Below are 13872 nucleotides of genomic sequence, written 5' to 3'. Positions count from 1 at the left end.
TGTAACACTGATCTCCTGCATATATATCAAAAGTTAAAATTCCCAACTGAAAACCTGAAATTTTCTTTTTGCATTACCAAGGTACATTTGTAAATTACATTTTACATCTTTCATATGATTCTTATAAAATAACGCTTTACCATTCTGCAAGATTTAATCAACCAAATATCTGTTGCTTACCTGAGTGAAGTAAAGATTCATCAGGGTGAGGGTGAAAAACTGGAGGCAGACTGGGAAGCAATAGAGAAGCCAGAAGATGAAGGGGCTGAGAGAATTTGCTGTCACAAAGTCTTTGAAGTAAAATGAAAAGAGCACAGTCCTGAGAGAGGCCCAAAACAAGCACAGAAACAGAAAGACAGTCTGGTAACTGAACCTCTTGTGCCTGTAGTGAAGGACCAGCCAGAGCTGGATGTAGATGAACACAAAAAGCAGTGAATAAAAAACAGTATATACAATGGTCAGGCCCAACTTCACATACGGAGGGACAGCTGGCGTCAGGGTCGGCGGAAGGGTGTCATTTTTCAGTGGGTCCCACTCAGGGGCCTCCATTTGATATCAGGAATCGTCAGAATTATTTATTAAGTTTGGCTGCCGCTGTTGCCTCCTCCTCCTTCTCCTTTCATCTTCCTACAGCATAGGAATCAAGAAAATGAAAGAAAACAAGCTGCACTTCCTCTTTGGCAGCTCACTGTGGGCTGGTAGCACATGATCACTATTCAGAATGATTCATTAGGACTGCCTTTGTCAGCAATTGGCAGGGAACAGCTCAGAAAGCTGCCCTTTGCTGATGTCTGTGCACAAATCTTTACCATCCGCAAGAAACAAAGAAATCCACCAGCCCCTGAACGGTTTACTGCTGATTTTTTTTCCTAAGAAAAATTATCTGGATTTTCAATTAGTTAAGTAATGTTTTATTTTCTACAAGAACCAAGTACCTGACATCTTCCCTGTGGCAGCCACATCGTATCTTTGTCAGATTTTTTGGTCTTTTTTCCTGTTTAGCAAGCACTTTATTTATATGCATTTTGTTAGGAATATTTTTAAGCACCTTAAAGTACTAATAAAATTGAAACCATTGTAATAAGCTGTAACAGTTCAGCTCTGCATTGCAGAAACCTTTGTGTTTATAAGGAAATACACAATTTACAGCAAATTTAACACATTTGTAACTTCTTTTTTCTTCTAACATAAAACATTTCATTAGAATGGAAGAAAAGGCACATGAGGGCTTTCAAACATAGTGTATAAAGGAACAAATAAACCCCCCTAAATACTCAAATTCACCAAAGCATGCATGCAGCTACAGGTTCTTTTCTTCCTGGTTGTTGCCTATTTGTGCCATCACTGTGGCAACAGCTGACCAGACATACCTTCTCACAAGAGTGCAGATGTGCCCTTGGGATTAAATCTATAAATTAATAGGTGCTATGGCAGGCTGTTGGGTTTGACTCATGGGGGTGAGAAGTGAGAACTGAAACTGAGTGGTTTAGACATTTGTAGTGTGGTGGAAACACTTCATTATCTCTAGGTCGTGTATAGCACCATATACCATCAGACAACAAGGTTTTTCAGACATGCGTTGGCTGGATTACTGCCATGTTTTGTTCTGTCATTTACAGTAAAATGATTACAAGAAGTCCTTGTTACCTGGAATGATCCCCAGGGAGGACCCCACATGTCTGGTGAGCAGTGAAAAAAGATCCTTTTAGTGAAAGAGTTCATGAAATGAACTAACACAGTGTCCAGGGAACACAGATACTGATACTGAGTACTAATTAAAACTATGATTTTTATTATTAATGCCTCATCCCACCAGGAGTTCAGAACTACTGTTTTGTTGAAAAAGATGAATTTTATAACTGTGCTTATTTATAGAAACACAGTATATATAAGTTTGCATAGTCCCTGGAAAAGATCTCTAAGTAAAATCCATTCTGCTCTAAAAATACCCACACTGAACACTTAAAGCTATGTTCCAAAATCCGTGTTTAGGTACTGAAAAAAAACGTTTGATTTTAAAGGTACTAAGCAAACACAGCTCCCATTGACTAGAAGGGGATCTGTGAGTTCCAAGTGCTTCTGTAAATCAGGTCACTTCTATTATGGTGTCTAGATATGATTTTAAGATCCTTACCAGGAGCAGTCAGCTTTGAAAATCCTGGATAAACAGCTTACAAAGGCAGGGTGATACACAGCACCCACCAAGTGGCTGTGTTGATTTGACTACCTATAGAAATATACAAAACACAAAATGAATGATGGGAAAGAGGAGAGAGGATAAGAAACACTGATCACTAAAAACCATGTACATGTACAGAAATACATTATAGCTTTGCACAGAAAGAGAATTTTATAAATTCAACATAAATAAACTTGGACTTAATTTAAAATTGGCACCTGCTCTTACACCTTGTGTATTTCCTGGGGAAAAAAAAAAGTCAAATTTATTCAAAACCAGGATAGAACATGGAAAACTAAGCAATTACTGAAGCCAGTTTGTCAGAGAAGCTGTCTGTCTTCAGGCCATCACGTTCACTGTGCAAAAATTGAGAAGATAAAGGGCCTGGACAGGACCTTAGACAATATATATATGTATATAACAAATAGAATAGATACAACAATATATATTTCTATACATACTACAGAAGGCTCCGTCTCCCAGATCAGGAAAACATCTCCCCTAGACTGATACATACTTCCTTCTGTCAGACCAGGAAAACCTCTTCCTAACCTTTTCCAGTTCCACTAATAGGCCTGCCTTATACATCCCTTGGTCTCCACAACCCCAGTGCACATGTGCACTATCTAGAGGCCAGAGTACAGTGATAATAAATTCAGTGGGTTACACACCACCTCTCTACTTTCAGCATAAACTTTCTGATTATGCTTGTGGCTAACATTAACCCATGGTGGCCATAAGTACTCTATTGCTTTTTATCAGTGACCTATAATAACTCTTCACAGCTTGTGCTGTAATACTTTAACCTGCTCAATGAGGGTAAAGGCTTCCGCAGCATACCAGCAGCAAAAACACCAGGATTTTGAGACTGTCACATGCCTGAAGCATACTATAAAACATATATGAAAAAGAGAAGTGGGAATCCATTTCTACTCAACAAGCTGCCGGTTTACCTTACTGCCTTTGTGAATGTGATTGCCAACTCATGCTTCATGGGCAGCATGTTGTAAACAGCCAAAGAAAGGTGCTTCTCTCTTGGGTCAGGTGTTGCCAAGCGACAGCAAAGAGCAGTGGTCACACAGTGACCCAGCAGTGGTCTGCATCTCAGATGTGTCTTTGCCAGTAGGTGAGCAAAGGTTGGTTGGGAAATAGTGCATTGCAGTATTACAAGAAACTTCTTGATAGACCAAACTTCCCATTAAGTTTTCCAGTGCTTAAGAAGTCCAGCCACTGCTTGGTCTTCAGTACATTCCTGCTGCTGTCCAGGGATGTTGAGCAATTCCAGGTGATCTGTTCGTGTTACTGTTTTCTCTCTAAGGGTCATTGTCCAAGAGAATAAACTTGAGGGGAACTCAAGGGTTTAAAAATTTGCTTAGCTATGCTGTCCCACTGCTATTTGACTTGAAATGAAAAAAGTAGATAACATAAAGTATCTGGATTTTGCAACTTGAACTGCTGCCCTGGTCCTGAGCAGAGAGGTCTAGAGTGCTCATCTTTGATGTCACTGGCAGTTAATAAATTTGCTGGCAAGATTGCTAGTAAATCACTGTTTGCTTAAGTGCTCTGCACCTAATGACTCTCAGTGGCTCAAAAAACCTTTTAGAAAGAGTTTTGCAAAAAAGGGCATTTCTAAGAAGTAAAGAAAATAAAGTAACTTAAGATTTTGTGAGATACTGAATGACCTACATCTTTGATTTTATACTGTGGTAGTCCAGAGAGTTTTTCGTCAGTTACACTGGCAGGTTTCTCATTCTTTTGAGGTCTCATGATTTCTAGAATTGTGTTTCTTACAAACACTGGGCTCTTATAGTTTAAACCTCAAGTACTGAGTAAAGTATTGTAGCCGGACCTTAAAGTTTGTCCTTCTTCAAAAGCTGCTTTTCCCTCAGGTTATCTGAAAAATTGTGAGGGACTGTTGCATCCAGTTCCACCCCAACTGAGACATATCAGAAGAGGCTTTCAGATAGGCAGGCCTTTCTTTTGCTCCTCACTCCATGAAGCATATGATTACAAAACTAGACAATAATATTTTGAAGGACATAATTTAAGCTATTTCTACTCAAAAAGCAAGTGGGACAAAATCTGATGTTGAACAAGATAGTGGCAAGATAGCTGGTGGAGAGTGGGAGTATTAAGACTCTCTGAATTAGACAAAAGGCGGTGGTACTGTGGAATTCATGATGATTTAATTCACCCAAATTTGTCACAATATATACACCTCCTCTTTCTTCATTTTGTGTCCTGCAGATATATCAGTTCACATCTGCATGGTCCACTCATTCCAATTTAAATATTTTTGGGTTTTGGAAAGGCAAATTCCTCTGAAGCCCTTAGTAATGCTGCCACTAGAATACAGAAAATTAACTATTTGTTGTAAGCACACACATTGAGTATCTAATTCTTAGGCCATTGCAATTTGGTGTATTACATGACATGTTGTCATATTTACTGATTAGAGATGGTGGCCAGAATGGTGAAAACAATGGAAGATGCTCAGGAACCTGATTTAACTACAGGGCTAGCACCTAAACTAGAGCCTGCCTGCTCTACAAGATGTATGAATTAAGCCAGTAAATCCTGAAACTGTAATTCCTTTTTTTGTCTTTGGATTCTGAAAACCTTACATTTGAAGCTTTTTGAATGCTACTGCATTGCACAGCATGAGTAATTATCTTTGGAAAATACTGCTGATGGGATACTTCTGTCCTTCATTTGGTGTGGGCTCATCTCCAAGTCATGGACTACGTAACCACCTTTGGGATCCAGTGTCTCTATGCCATTCAACGTTTAGCAATCCTGACAAAAGCCAAACAGAGGGCTGGGAACCAGTTTTCTCAAGGGAAAAATGTCCTTTCATTGTTGGGCTTTCTCTGTGCCTGGGCATGTTGGATTTCACTATTAATCCTGACACAGACCTCATACTCAAAACATGTCTAAATAAAGCCCTCATAATAAATCAGGATTTATTATTCTAATCTCATTTAGGTCATACACTGGCATACAACAGTACAAATGTAGGGCCTTAACCCATAATCCTTAAGGCAGCCAAAGCTTCCATTGGCTTCAAATAAAGTAATGCCTACGCATCAAGGGCAGGAACTCACCGCACAAACTAATCAGACTAATGCAAGTAGCTTTAAAGCAAGAAGACTGTGGTTTCATAATTCAGTCAATACTTGACCAGAAGAAAATTTTCTAGAATAATTAAATATGTTATCCAGTGAATAGAAGATGGAAAGAGACAGATTCAGTGAAACAGAAGCATCAGAACGTCAGTGTTTCTTTTTTTCATTTTGGAGTTCTGTTTCTATTAGGGTGGTTATACATAGATAGCATGATCTCCTGCAGACTTTCCAATTGCACAACATGCAACAGGAGCAGACTCAAGCTCAGAGATGCAATCTGCATTCCAGACCGGTAAGAAAGTCTTGAACACCATTAAATTTCTGTCCATGCCACATGTTCCTTGGGGTATAAAACAAGACTGAGCCATCTTTAGAGCTAAGATTAAAGAGCACTGAAAAGGATTTGTTGCTTTTCACTCTTTCAGTTGTTCTTTGTGGCCTTCAGTTTCCCAGATGCCCCCATAACCAAGAAGGATTCTTAAATCCATGTTAGCCCAAGTAGCATATATTATCTCCTTTGGTAGCCTTCTCTGCTTTGACTTGTGCTTTACCCCCTTCTTTTCACTCCTTCCCACCCCCCACTGGAAAAACCCGTAAAAGAGGAAGTAAAGCAGTTAGGTATTTCCCTTCAGTGGGGATTCCCTTAGACATATCAGTCAGCTGGGTATGAGCTGACTGGAAAAGAGAGGTGGATTAGATGTGGACTGACAACAGAAGGAAGTGGATTTGAATGCTAAAGATCACTTGGCCCAGTGTCTGGTGTTTCATGTCATCTATGGTATATCCTGGCAGGGAACAACCTTGACAAGTAAAGAATAGAAGTCCACTTAAATAGGGATGATTTTAGCCACATCCAGCAAAGGGAGTTAAAAAATTTTCTTCCCTTGGCTTCTGATACTCAAACAATAAGTATCATCAGGCTCACAGCTAATAAAGCCCCACATATAAGAAATAACCTGCTTCAGCCCTGATTATCTGCTTGTTCAAGCAGCTAAGAATTCAGCTGTGGAAGCAAAAAGCCATGAATCTTGCTGCATCCTTCTCAAGGGCAATGTCTGGAGAGGCTTTTTAACTCCAACATCCTAAATCTACTCCAGTTGGTACTAACATCCATACTAGCTCAGAGGACTGTGTGATGGTAGAAAGTGGGCTCACAGATGGCCTTAGCAGCTTGATGTTTCCTCACTTTCCAAAACTTCATTTGGCAAGGCTGCCCTCTGAGCGGTTACTGTAGAAACCTGCCAGCTGTAGGGCTGTACTTGGAGTAGTGATTAAGACATTTTTGTTGGTGAGGAACTCCAAGCTGACCTTTCTTGGACATAAACACAGGGTGGAAAGTGGTAGCCACTGTGGCTGGAAGCAAAGGATGATGTGTGGGTCTGCAAGGTGATGTAGCTGTGCAGAGGAATAAAGAATTCCTGATCTAAGTGCCAAATCTACAGGTCAGGGATGAATTCCTACAGGATGAGGTTTCTTTGGTTGTTAATGAATCTGTACTTAAGACCTCTGCAAAGACCCAAGAGCCAAATGTAAATCCTGGGCTAAAAATCAAATTGCAAACAAACCTTCACAGCAAATTTGTGTGCAAAATTTAACACACAGTATTCAGCCAGCAGCACCCTTCCTTGCCCCATACATGTGTATCCCTTGTATGTTGTACACTATGTTCATACCTGTGTATCTGCACTGCTGCTTCCCTGCTGCTGTATGACTTGTACAAGTCATTAGCCTATACTTGAGGGCAAGGGGCTCTGGTAGGTCCTCCAGGTTCAATTAGAAGAATGGGAGACAGCTGGCACCTTACCTGGCGGGGCAGAAGATGGTAACTACAGCTGCCTGGACTGAGCTGTGTCCTCACCCCCTTCGAGGTGCTCCTCCATCAGCAAAAAAGAGATGAAGGCAGTCTGGGATCCTTCACTTCAAGGCACCAGTCCGCCTCTGCCAATAGCAAGGGGTAGAGAAGACGCACTCACAGCCTCCCCCAGCTACCTCGCTGTGGGAGTGGCCAAGGTCCTACACCTATCGCCCCACGGGTCGGGAGATAGAGGCTCGACGGCAGCCGCGGGCCCCGAGAAGCACGGAAAGGGGTGTGAGGGTGCGGTGAGACAGGCTCATGGCGGCCCTTCCCCTCGAATTACACGGGCAGAAGCTCAGCGCCGCTCCTCTCACGGAGGCCCGCCCTGCGCTCTCTCCAGCACCACCGCGCCCCCTAGTGGCGCAGAGCAGTGTCTGCAGCGCTGCCAGACGCCGGCTGGAACCGGCCGCAGGCGGCGCAGGCCCGTCGGGGTTCCTGTTCGCCCGCCCCGGAGGCTGCAAGGGGTCTATCCTGTGTGCTGTGGGTCATCTGTTTTCTCATTTGTTATGGCTGCCACGTACGGTATTCAGAGTTACAGGAACCAGGGAGCTAGGCTGGTGTTTGACCGGTCTTGCTGGTATCCTGAGAAGGACGTGTTTTCTGTTCTCTCCAGGACTGCGTGTCCTGAGGGCATCTGCTTTTTTGAACAGCCTGCCTGTAAAGGGGGTGTTTTCTTCTTAAAACTCCCCTGGAAAAGAAACAGAAGTTGCTAAATAGGTTAATGTCCTTCAGCCAGCTGCGTTTAGCCAGGTGGTTGGTTTCCTGTCCCAAACAGCAGCTTTCCTGGATTTATCCCTGTTGCAAAGCAGCAGCCAGGATTGTCCCACTCTTTCTTCTGACTGCTTCTGCAGGGTTTTACGTGTTCATGAACTGTGGCTCAGTGCAGAAATCAACTGAGTTTTATCTCCTCCTTAACATCATTAAAATCCCTTTATGTGAAAAATTATAGTAGCTGGCTTAACAGAAATTGGGATTACTGGGGGAAAAGTGCCGACAATATACTGTATGTTTGCATATGGAACTACTTTTGCTTCTAACACAGTAAAATGGAAGAGGATAATTTCAAGATTTTAATAATGAAGCCAGCTATTTATGGTTTTTCATACTGTGACAACATCAAATGCATTAGGCTTCAGGGGCACAGCTGAACAAATTCCCCCAGTGGTGGAGCAGAGAACTGTGAAAGTGTGAACAAACTGAAGAGAGTTCGACGAAGCAGAGCTGCAGGTGTTACTGCAGGGGCTGCTCAGAAGAGAAACTCTGCTTGGAGAAAGTAAGCGCTATACAGATCTCTTCACCTGTGGGGAGTTCTGTGAGATTCTCACAGCACGTAGTTTGGCGTCATCATGTGATTAGCAACAACTTTGGCTTTGCCATTTCTTTTCATAAACCTGTGTCTGGAAGTTTATTATTTTAAATAACCATCTTAGCTGCAATTCTAATTCCTTAATCATATTTAACAATACATTTGCAACACAATTACAGTTATAAAAAGAAATACATTCTGTAGCAATATTATTATATATTAATATAAATACAAGTTATAACTAGACAATAGATTATGTAATTATTAAGCAATAAGATATTATTTAAAGATTAGGAAAATTATGAATTAAGGTTGCAAATGCATGTTTTGTTTTAAAATCTTTGCAAGTGCTTTATGGTGCTACCTTTAGTGATCGTTTTTCCCTCAGGATCCCTGCTTCATTCAGAGGATAGAGTGGTAGTGCAGTAAGTGTTCTAGGAGGAATCAGAGTAGTTAGGAAGTGATATGGTTGGTTGTAGGGTGTAAAATATATGTGAATTGGGGTTTAGTAAACTAAGGGTTTGCTTAAGTGTGTATATCAGGGTTTGTAATTACTCAATGAGGAGATCTGAGAGGATCTGAGAGAGGAGAGGGTAGAAGCTGTTCAGTGCTACATGCTGTGAAAGTAAAAGGGACAGAATGACTTAACAGCTGGGATGGAGTGCAGGGAGTAGGCATTTATCCTGGACATGCTTCTGTCACCTCCAGCTGTGCTGGCTGTAATTTATTTGGGAGCAAAATCTGATATAGTGCAATGGCAGATTTCCAATCCTCTTATTGAAAAGACAACATTGTAGTAAAAGGACTTCAATAATTTTTGCTATTAAAATGTTTTAAGATGTGTGTTCTTACGTGCAGCTGTATTTGCTTCATCTGAACCATGCAACTGCAGAGAACGTTTCATCAGAAACTGCTGTCTTTTGTTTTATTTTCACATTTTATTGCACCTTTTAAAAAGAGTAATGAATGTCTCAATCTCAGCTAGGCAAAGAGTAAAGCTGCCTGGTAAATTAGGAGGAAAAATATACAGAATTTCAAACTGCCCTAAGGAAAGAAACAGCAGCTGAGTTTGATTAATCAGTATGAAATGTTTTGAGATATGCATAACTTAATTTGTCAGTTTAAATGTGGGAGATGTACTAAAGAGACAGCAGTCAGTGGCATCAATGACAAAGCTAAAATCAAAAGTGATTTTAAGTAATAGCCAGTGCTTGTTGGGATTGCCATATGTTGGGATATTATTTGCACAGTATATCCTCTTTATAAAAGTCTTATAGTGGTGTATCAAAAGTGAATAATAGTGGTTTAAAAAAGTGAATTTAAGGTTACAAAGAAATCAGGTGTATTTTGAAAAAAAAAAAAAAAAAGTCTTTGCTTTAAAAAATAAAGCAACTCCCTCTCCTTTGATTCTTTCTCTTGTAAATGCTGACAGAGACCATGGAAAGCTCTCAGCCTTTTTTAATTCACTGTAAAATACAGAGATTAATAAGGAAGAGATACAAGTGATACAGACTTAACAGTCTGACTGTGTTAGCTTTCATTATATATATTTGCTTTTCATTAGCATCAACCATTTTTCACTATTTTTTACATTTAAGCAATTTAATGAGGAATTTCTTTTGTTCATTTTGATAAAAAATAAAAAGCATTTAAAAATTATGTAAGAACCTACACACTGCCAGATTATTAGAAAAAAGCTTGAGCATCTCTAGAATTGTAATGGGTAAATTTACTAATGGTGCCATCACTTCTGGTTTTGGGCAGAGACAGCTAATGTTGGTTTTACTGCACAACTCAGGGCTATATTTCTGTCTTGGAAATTATGATTTTTTTCTTAGTTGAAGTCACTGTACATATTGACTTCACTCAAGTTTGTGTAATATACTGGCTGAAGATTCAATCCAATGTGAATTCTTACACTGGTGTGTCCAGGAATTTGTGGCAAGAATTAATTTAGTCACTGCATATGTAAGCTGTGTCTATCCACTCACATGATCTTGGAAAGCATATTTCAAATGCAGTCTATCAATTTAAATTCCACATAAATATTCAAATTACATGTAGTTACAGTAAGCAAATAGAATGTCTCTAAATGACCTTTCCCTGTTTCAGTCTAGGTATTTTTGGTTTTATAATTAATAAGAGGAATCGGAATCAAATATACACATCAGTTGGGCCTTGGAGTCATTGCTATTCTGCAGGAGCAGCCACTAAACTAAGAATAAACTATTAACCTGCATGAATGCACATGTTCTAAAAAGAAAGATAATATTCCCCCAAAGAAATATGTTATGAGTTCATGAAGCCGTTTAGGTAGGTCATTATGAATGCAGTTTTAGGGGTTTATTTTTGGATACCTTGATATGGCTAAAGAGTTTCTGTACCTATACAAAATAAAGATTTTTAGGCCATTAGGATGCAAATGATCTTCAAAGGGAAAAAAAAAAAACAAAACAAGTTCAAATATTCTGAATGTGTTTAATCACAGAGAATCTCTATTTACCTTTTCTGGATCAAATGAAAGACATTTTTGCCAGACTCTCATGCACACAGACACCCTGCCTTCATCATGCGTAGTGTAGTGGCTTAGATTTTCCTTTTTCTTTTTTCTATTTTTTTTTTGTTGTTGAATTTTGCACATACCCAATTGCTGGGAATCTTGGAGGAAAAATACAATGATGATAATAGCTGATTTAACTTTTCATTGCAAGCTCCCAGATGAGGTTGGTACTGTAACTAAAGTGCTAATTAGGATCAGTGTGCTTGGGAAATACATCTTTTTGTATATGGTATAGCACAGGTTATGAATCTTGTTATTAACATTAAATGTTCTTTCTGTGCATAAGCTTTATAGTCTCCGCCTCTGCTTTTCAGGTATGCATGGTGTAGTGACTGGAGGCAGCTAGAGAGCACTACTAGAGAGCATGACCTATTCGTATGTTTAGTAAAAAGGTATATTAGCATAACAGCTCTAGCAGCGGCTCCTATCAGTCCCTTTACTGCAGGTGTGTTCATGGCCGTGGCCAGCGGAGGGTACTGTTGTTACTGTTCTGTAGCAGGGCACGCTGGAGGAAAGCTAGGAGAAGTGGCGTGTGCCAGCGTGGGGTCTTGCTGTTCCCCTGCCAGCATGAACTGTGCGAACTCCCACAGCCTCGAAGATCTACGCAGTGGTTGATAATGGTTGAGAACAAGCACCATCTCGGTTTGAAACACAGGTTGTGTTAACTACAGTGTGACCGGCAGAGGTGGGGGAGCAGGAAGGGAGCAGCTTCCCTTTGTGAAGAAATCTGCAGCAGAGTGCTGTGAAAAACTGTGTGGTTGGTGTCGGTTGTTTGTCTCACTTTCAATGTGTAAGACTTGACACCTTGGCAAGGCAAGAGGTTCTTAACAGTTACTGGACCCTGTCTGTCACACTAGGTATTTGAGCTGTTTCTATTTCAAAGTATCTCTGTGGAGCTGCACAACAGATATTCACCTCTTTTAGCATAAGCTTTGGCTACATGGGTATATCCTTTGTGGTGAGCTTTTGCTTCCCTTTTGATGCTGTAGCTTCGTGGCTGTTTTAAAGCAATCCTGATACCAACTTTGAAGAGTCACCTTTTAGAGGTTGCACAGTATTAAAAGTATCATTTACTGTAGCCCATGCATGTTGAACAGCATATGCTTGGATCTTTGCTGGTTGACTTCACAGGTATGGGACCTCAGACAAGGAAAAACTTACTGGAGCCATCAGCTTCTGCTTCCTTACATTGGCAGTTTCACAGATATCCTAAAGAAAAGGCCTGCAATGCCAAGAATAGAATATTGAATGGGGTCTGAAGACAGAAATGAACTATTAGACACAAGAAGCAAAAGTAAAACTCAACAAGAAATAACTTCTAAATATACAATTTAAGCTTCTCAGTGCCTCCTTTGTACTTCCTTGTCTTTTTGGTTGTCAATAAGTTCACCGAGTTTTTGCTCTTTGGACCACTACTCATTCTTTTCTTGTGCCTAGCAAGTCAGGAATGCCTATTTCTTTCCTTTCTCTAAGCATTCTTCCTTATTAATTAAGTAGCAGCATTTCTCCTTTATTCAAACACAGTAGGAACTGAAGGTAAGAGATCTTTCATGCGGAGTGCCAAGACCAGCAGAATCAGCAGACCTAGGGTTTCATTTGGTAGGGCTGGGAGTGTGCTCATGGTTAGGTAGTAGCCCACCCCTTTGTTCTTTGCCTGCAGGACTGGATAGTCCATATTGTTCTCTTCTGGTTGCTGTTACTTTGTGATCAGCCCCCTTAAAGTGAACAAGACAACTCACGTGCACAAATGCTGGTAATGTCAAAGGTTGTATTTGTATCTTCTGGCTTAAAAGACACAGCTTCTCTTTGTCTCTCCCAACATCTTTATTTGTATCTTGTCTTAAAAGACACAGCTTCTCTTTGTCTCTCCCAACATCTTTATTTGTATCTTCTGTCTTAAAAGACACAGCTTCTCTTTCTCTCTCCCACCATCTTTATCTCATCTGACTTTTTTTTGAAATCCAGTTTTTCCCCTCCCTGTTTATTCCTCCTCAATTGAAACAAAGACATCCTCAAAATAAGAGTGAGATTACTGAGACCACTAGAAGTCCAGCAGGTTTCCTCTTCTCAGTACTGGGTCAGGCTACAGCTAGGAGCAGCTGAAAACAGCTGGTTTGGAAGATGGAACAGTAACGGAATTGTTACTCTGCTGAAGCAACACATACAGCAAATGTTTATGTTTGGTACCAAGAGAGATAAAGCATGTTTGGTGAATACGGACTCTGGAGAAGACAGAGGTCTTGTCCTTTGGCAAGGCTGAGCAGTCTGGGGGGGGATTTCTGTTGTAAGTCAGTCCAAAAAGTGTGTGAATTCTATAGTACACTGTAGGTAGTGTTCAGAAATCATAGAAACTAGAAAAATTATTAGAGTTATTGGCAGTGAAATAGTAAGGGTAATGCACTTACAAATTCTTCTGTATGTATAATATATATGATACTACATAAAAGCCTTAAGGTTGCAAATACTCAGGCAGAAATGTTGCCAATTTTGGAGAACACTTAAATACATGAAATATATGGATGTATGCTGACGAATATGTGCAGATGAGCATCAGCAAACAAGAAAATTAAGCTAGTTTTGATCATAGTTTGCCACATAAAATGCACATAATGTTATGGAAACTTTAATGGTAAAGTGTTAAGCAAGAATCATTCCAAATAAGTTGCTCCCTATTTCTTTGTACTTTGCTGTCTTTGGATAGGGGGTTATTTGAAAAATACTGCACTGTCAGAGGTGATTTTCTGCTGCTGTTGTGTTAAATCAATCTGTTTGTTTTACTTTACTCTCAAGCATGCATCCTGTTTTCAAAGTGACAGCACAATTTATGGAGATCAGAAACAGCTTGCA

The 13872-nt window shown here is 40.2% G+C and overlaps 1 protein-coding gene across 2 annotated transcripts in view; it reads right to left on the bottom strand.

Annotated features, from left to right (window-relative positions):
- The window catches only part of GPR137B (G protein-coupled receptor 137B), a 32721-nt gene extending 25353 nt beyond the window's left edge, over positions 1–7368 (bottom strand). Inside the window, exons 1-3 of one of the 2 annotated variants that reach the window (XM_005145995.3) lie at positions 7109–7368; positions 2135–2227; positions 181–627 (exon numbers count right to left, since the gene is read on the bottom strand). In XM_005145995.3, coding sequence (XP_005146052.1) covers positions 181–549 — 369 coding nt within the window. In that variant the 5' untranslated portion in view covers positions 550–627; positions 2135–2227; positions 7109–7368. Of the gene's footprint in view, positions 1–180; positions 693–2134; positions 2228–7108 lie in introns of those variants that run through there. The other variant, XM_034060843.1, reaches the window with a different exon arrangement.
- Between the last annotated feature and the right edge of the window lie 6504 nt (positions 7369–13872).

This window comes from Melopsittacus undulatus, chromosome 3 (genome assembly GCF_012275295.1).
Source record: "Melopsittacus undulatus isolate bMelUnd1 chromosome 3, bMelUnd1.mat.Z, whole genome shotgun sequence".
NCBI classification, from domain to species: domain Eukaryota; kingdom Metazoa; phylum Chordata; class Aves; order Psittaciformes; family Psittaculidae; genus Melopsittacus; species Melopsittacus undulatus.
Note: the sequence above shows the minus strand (reverse complement) of the source record. Positions and strands in the feature narration are given on the sequence as shown.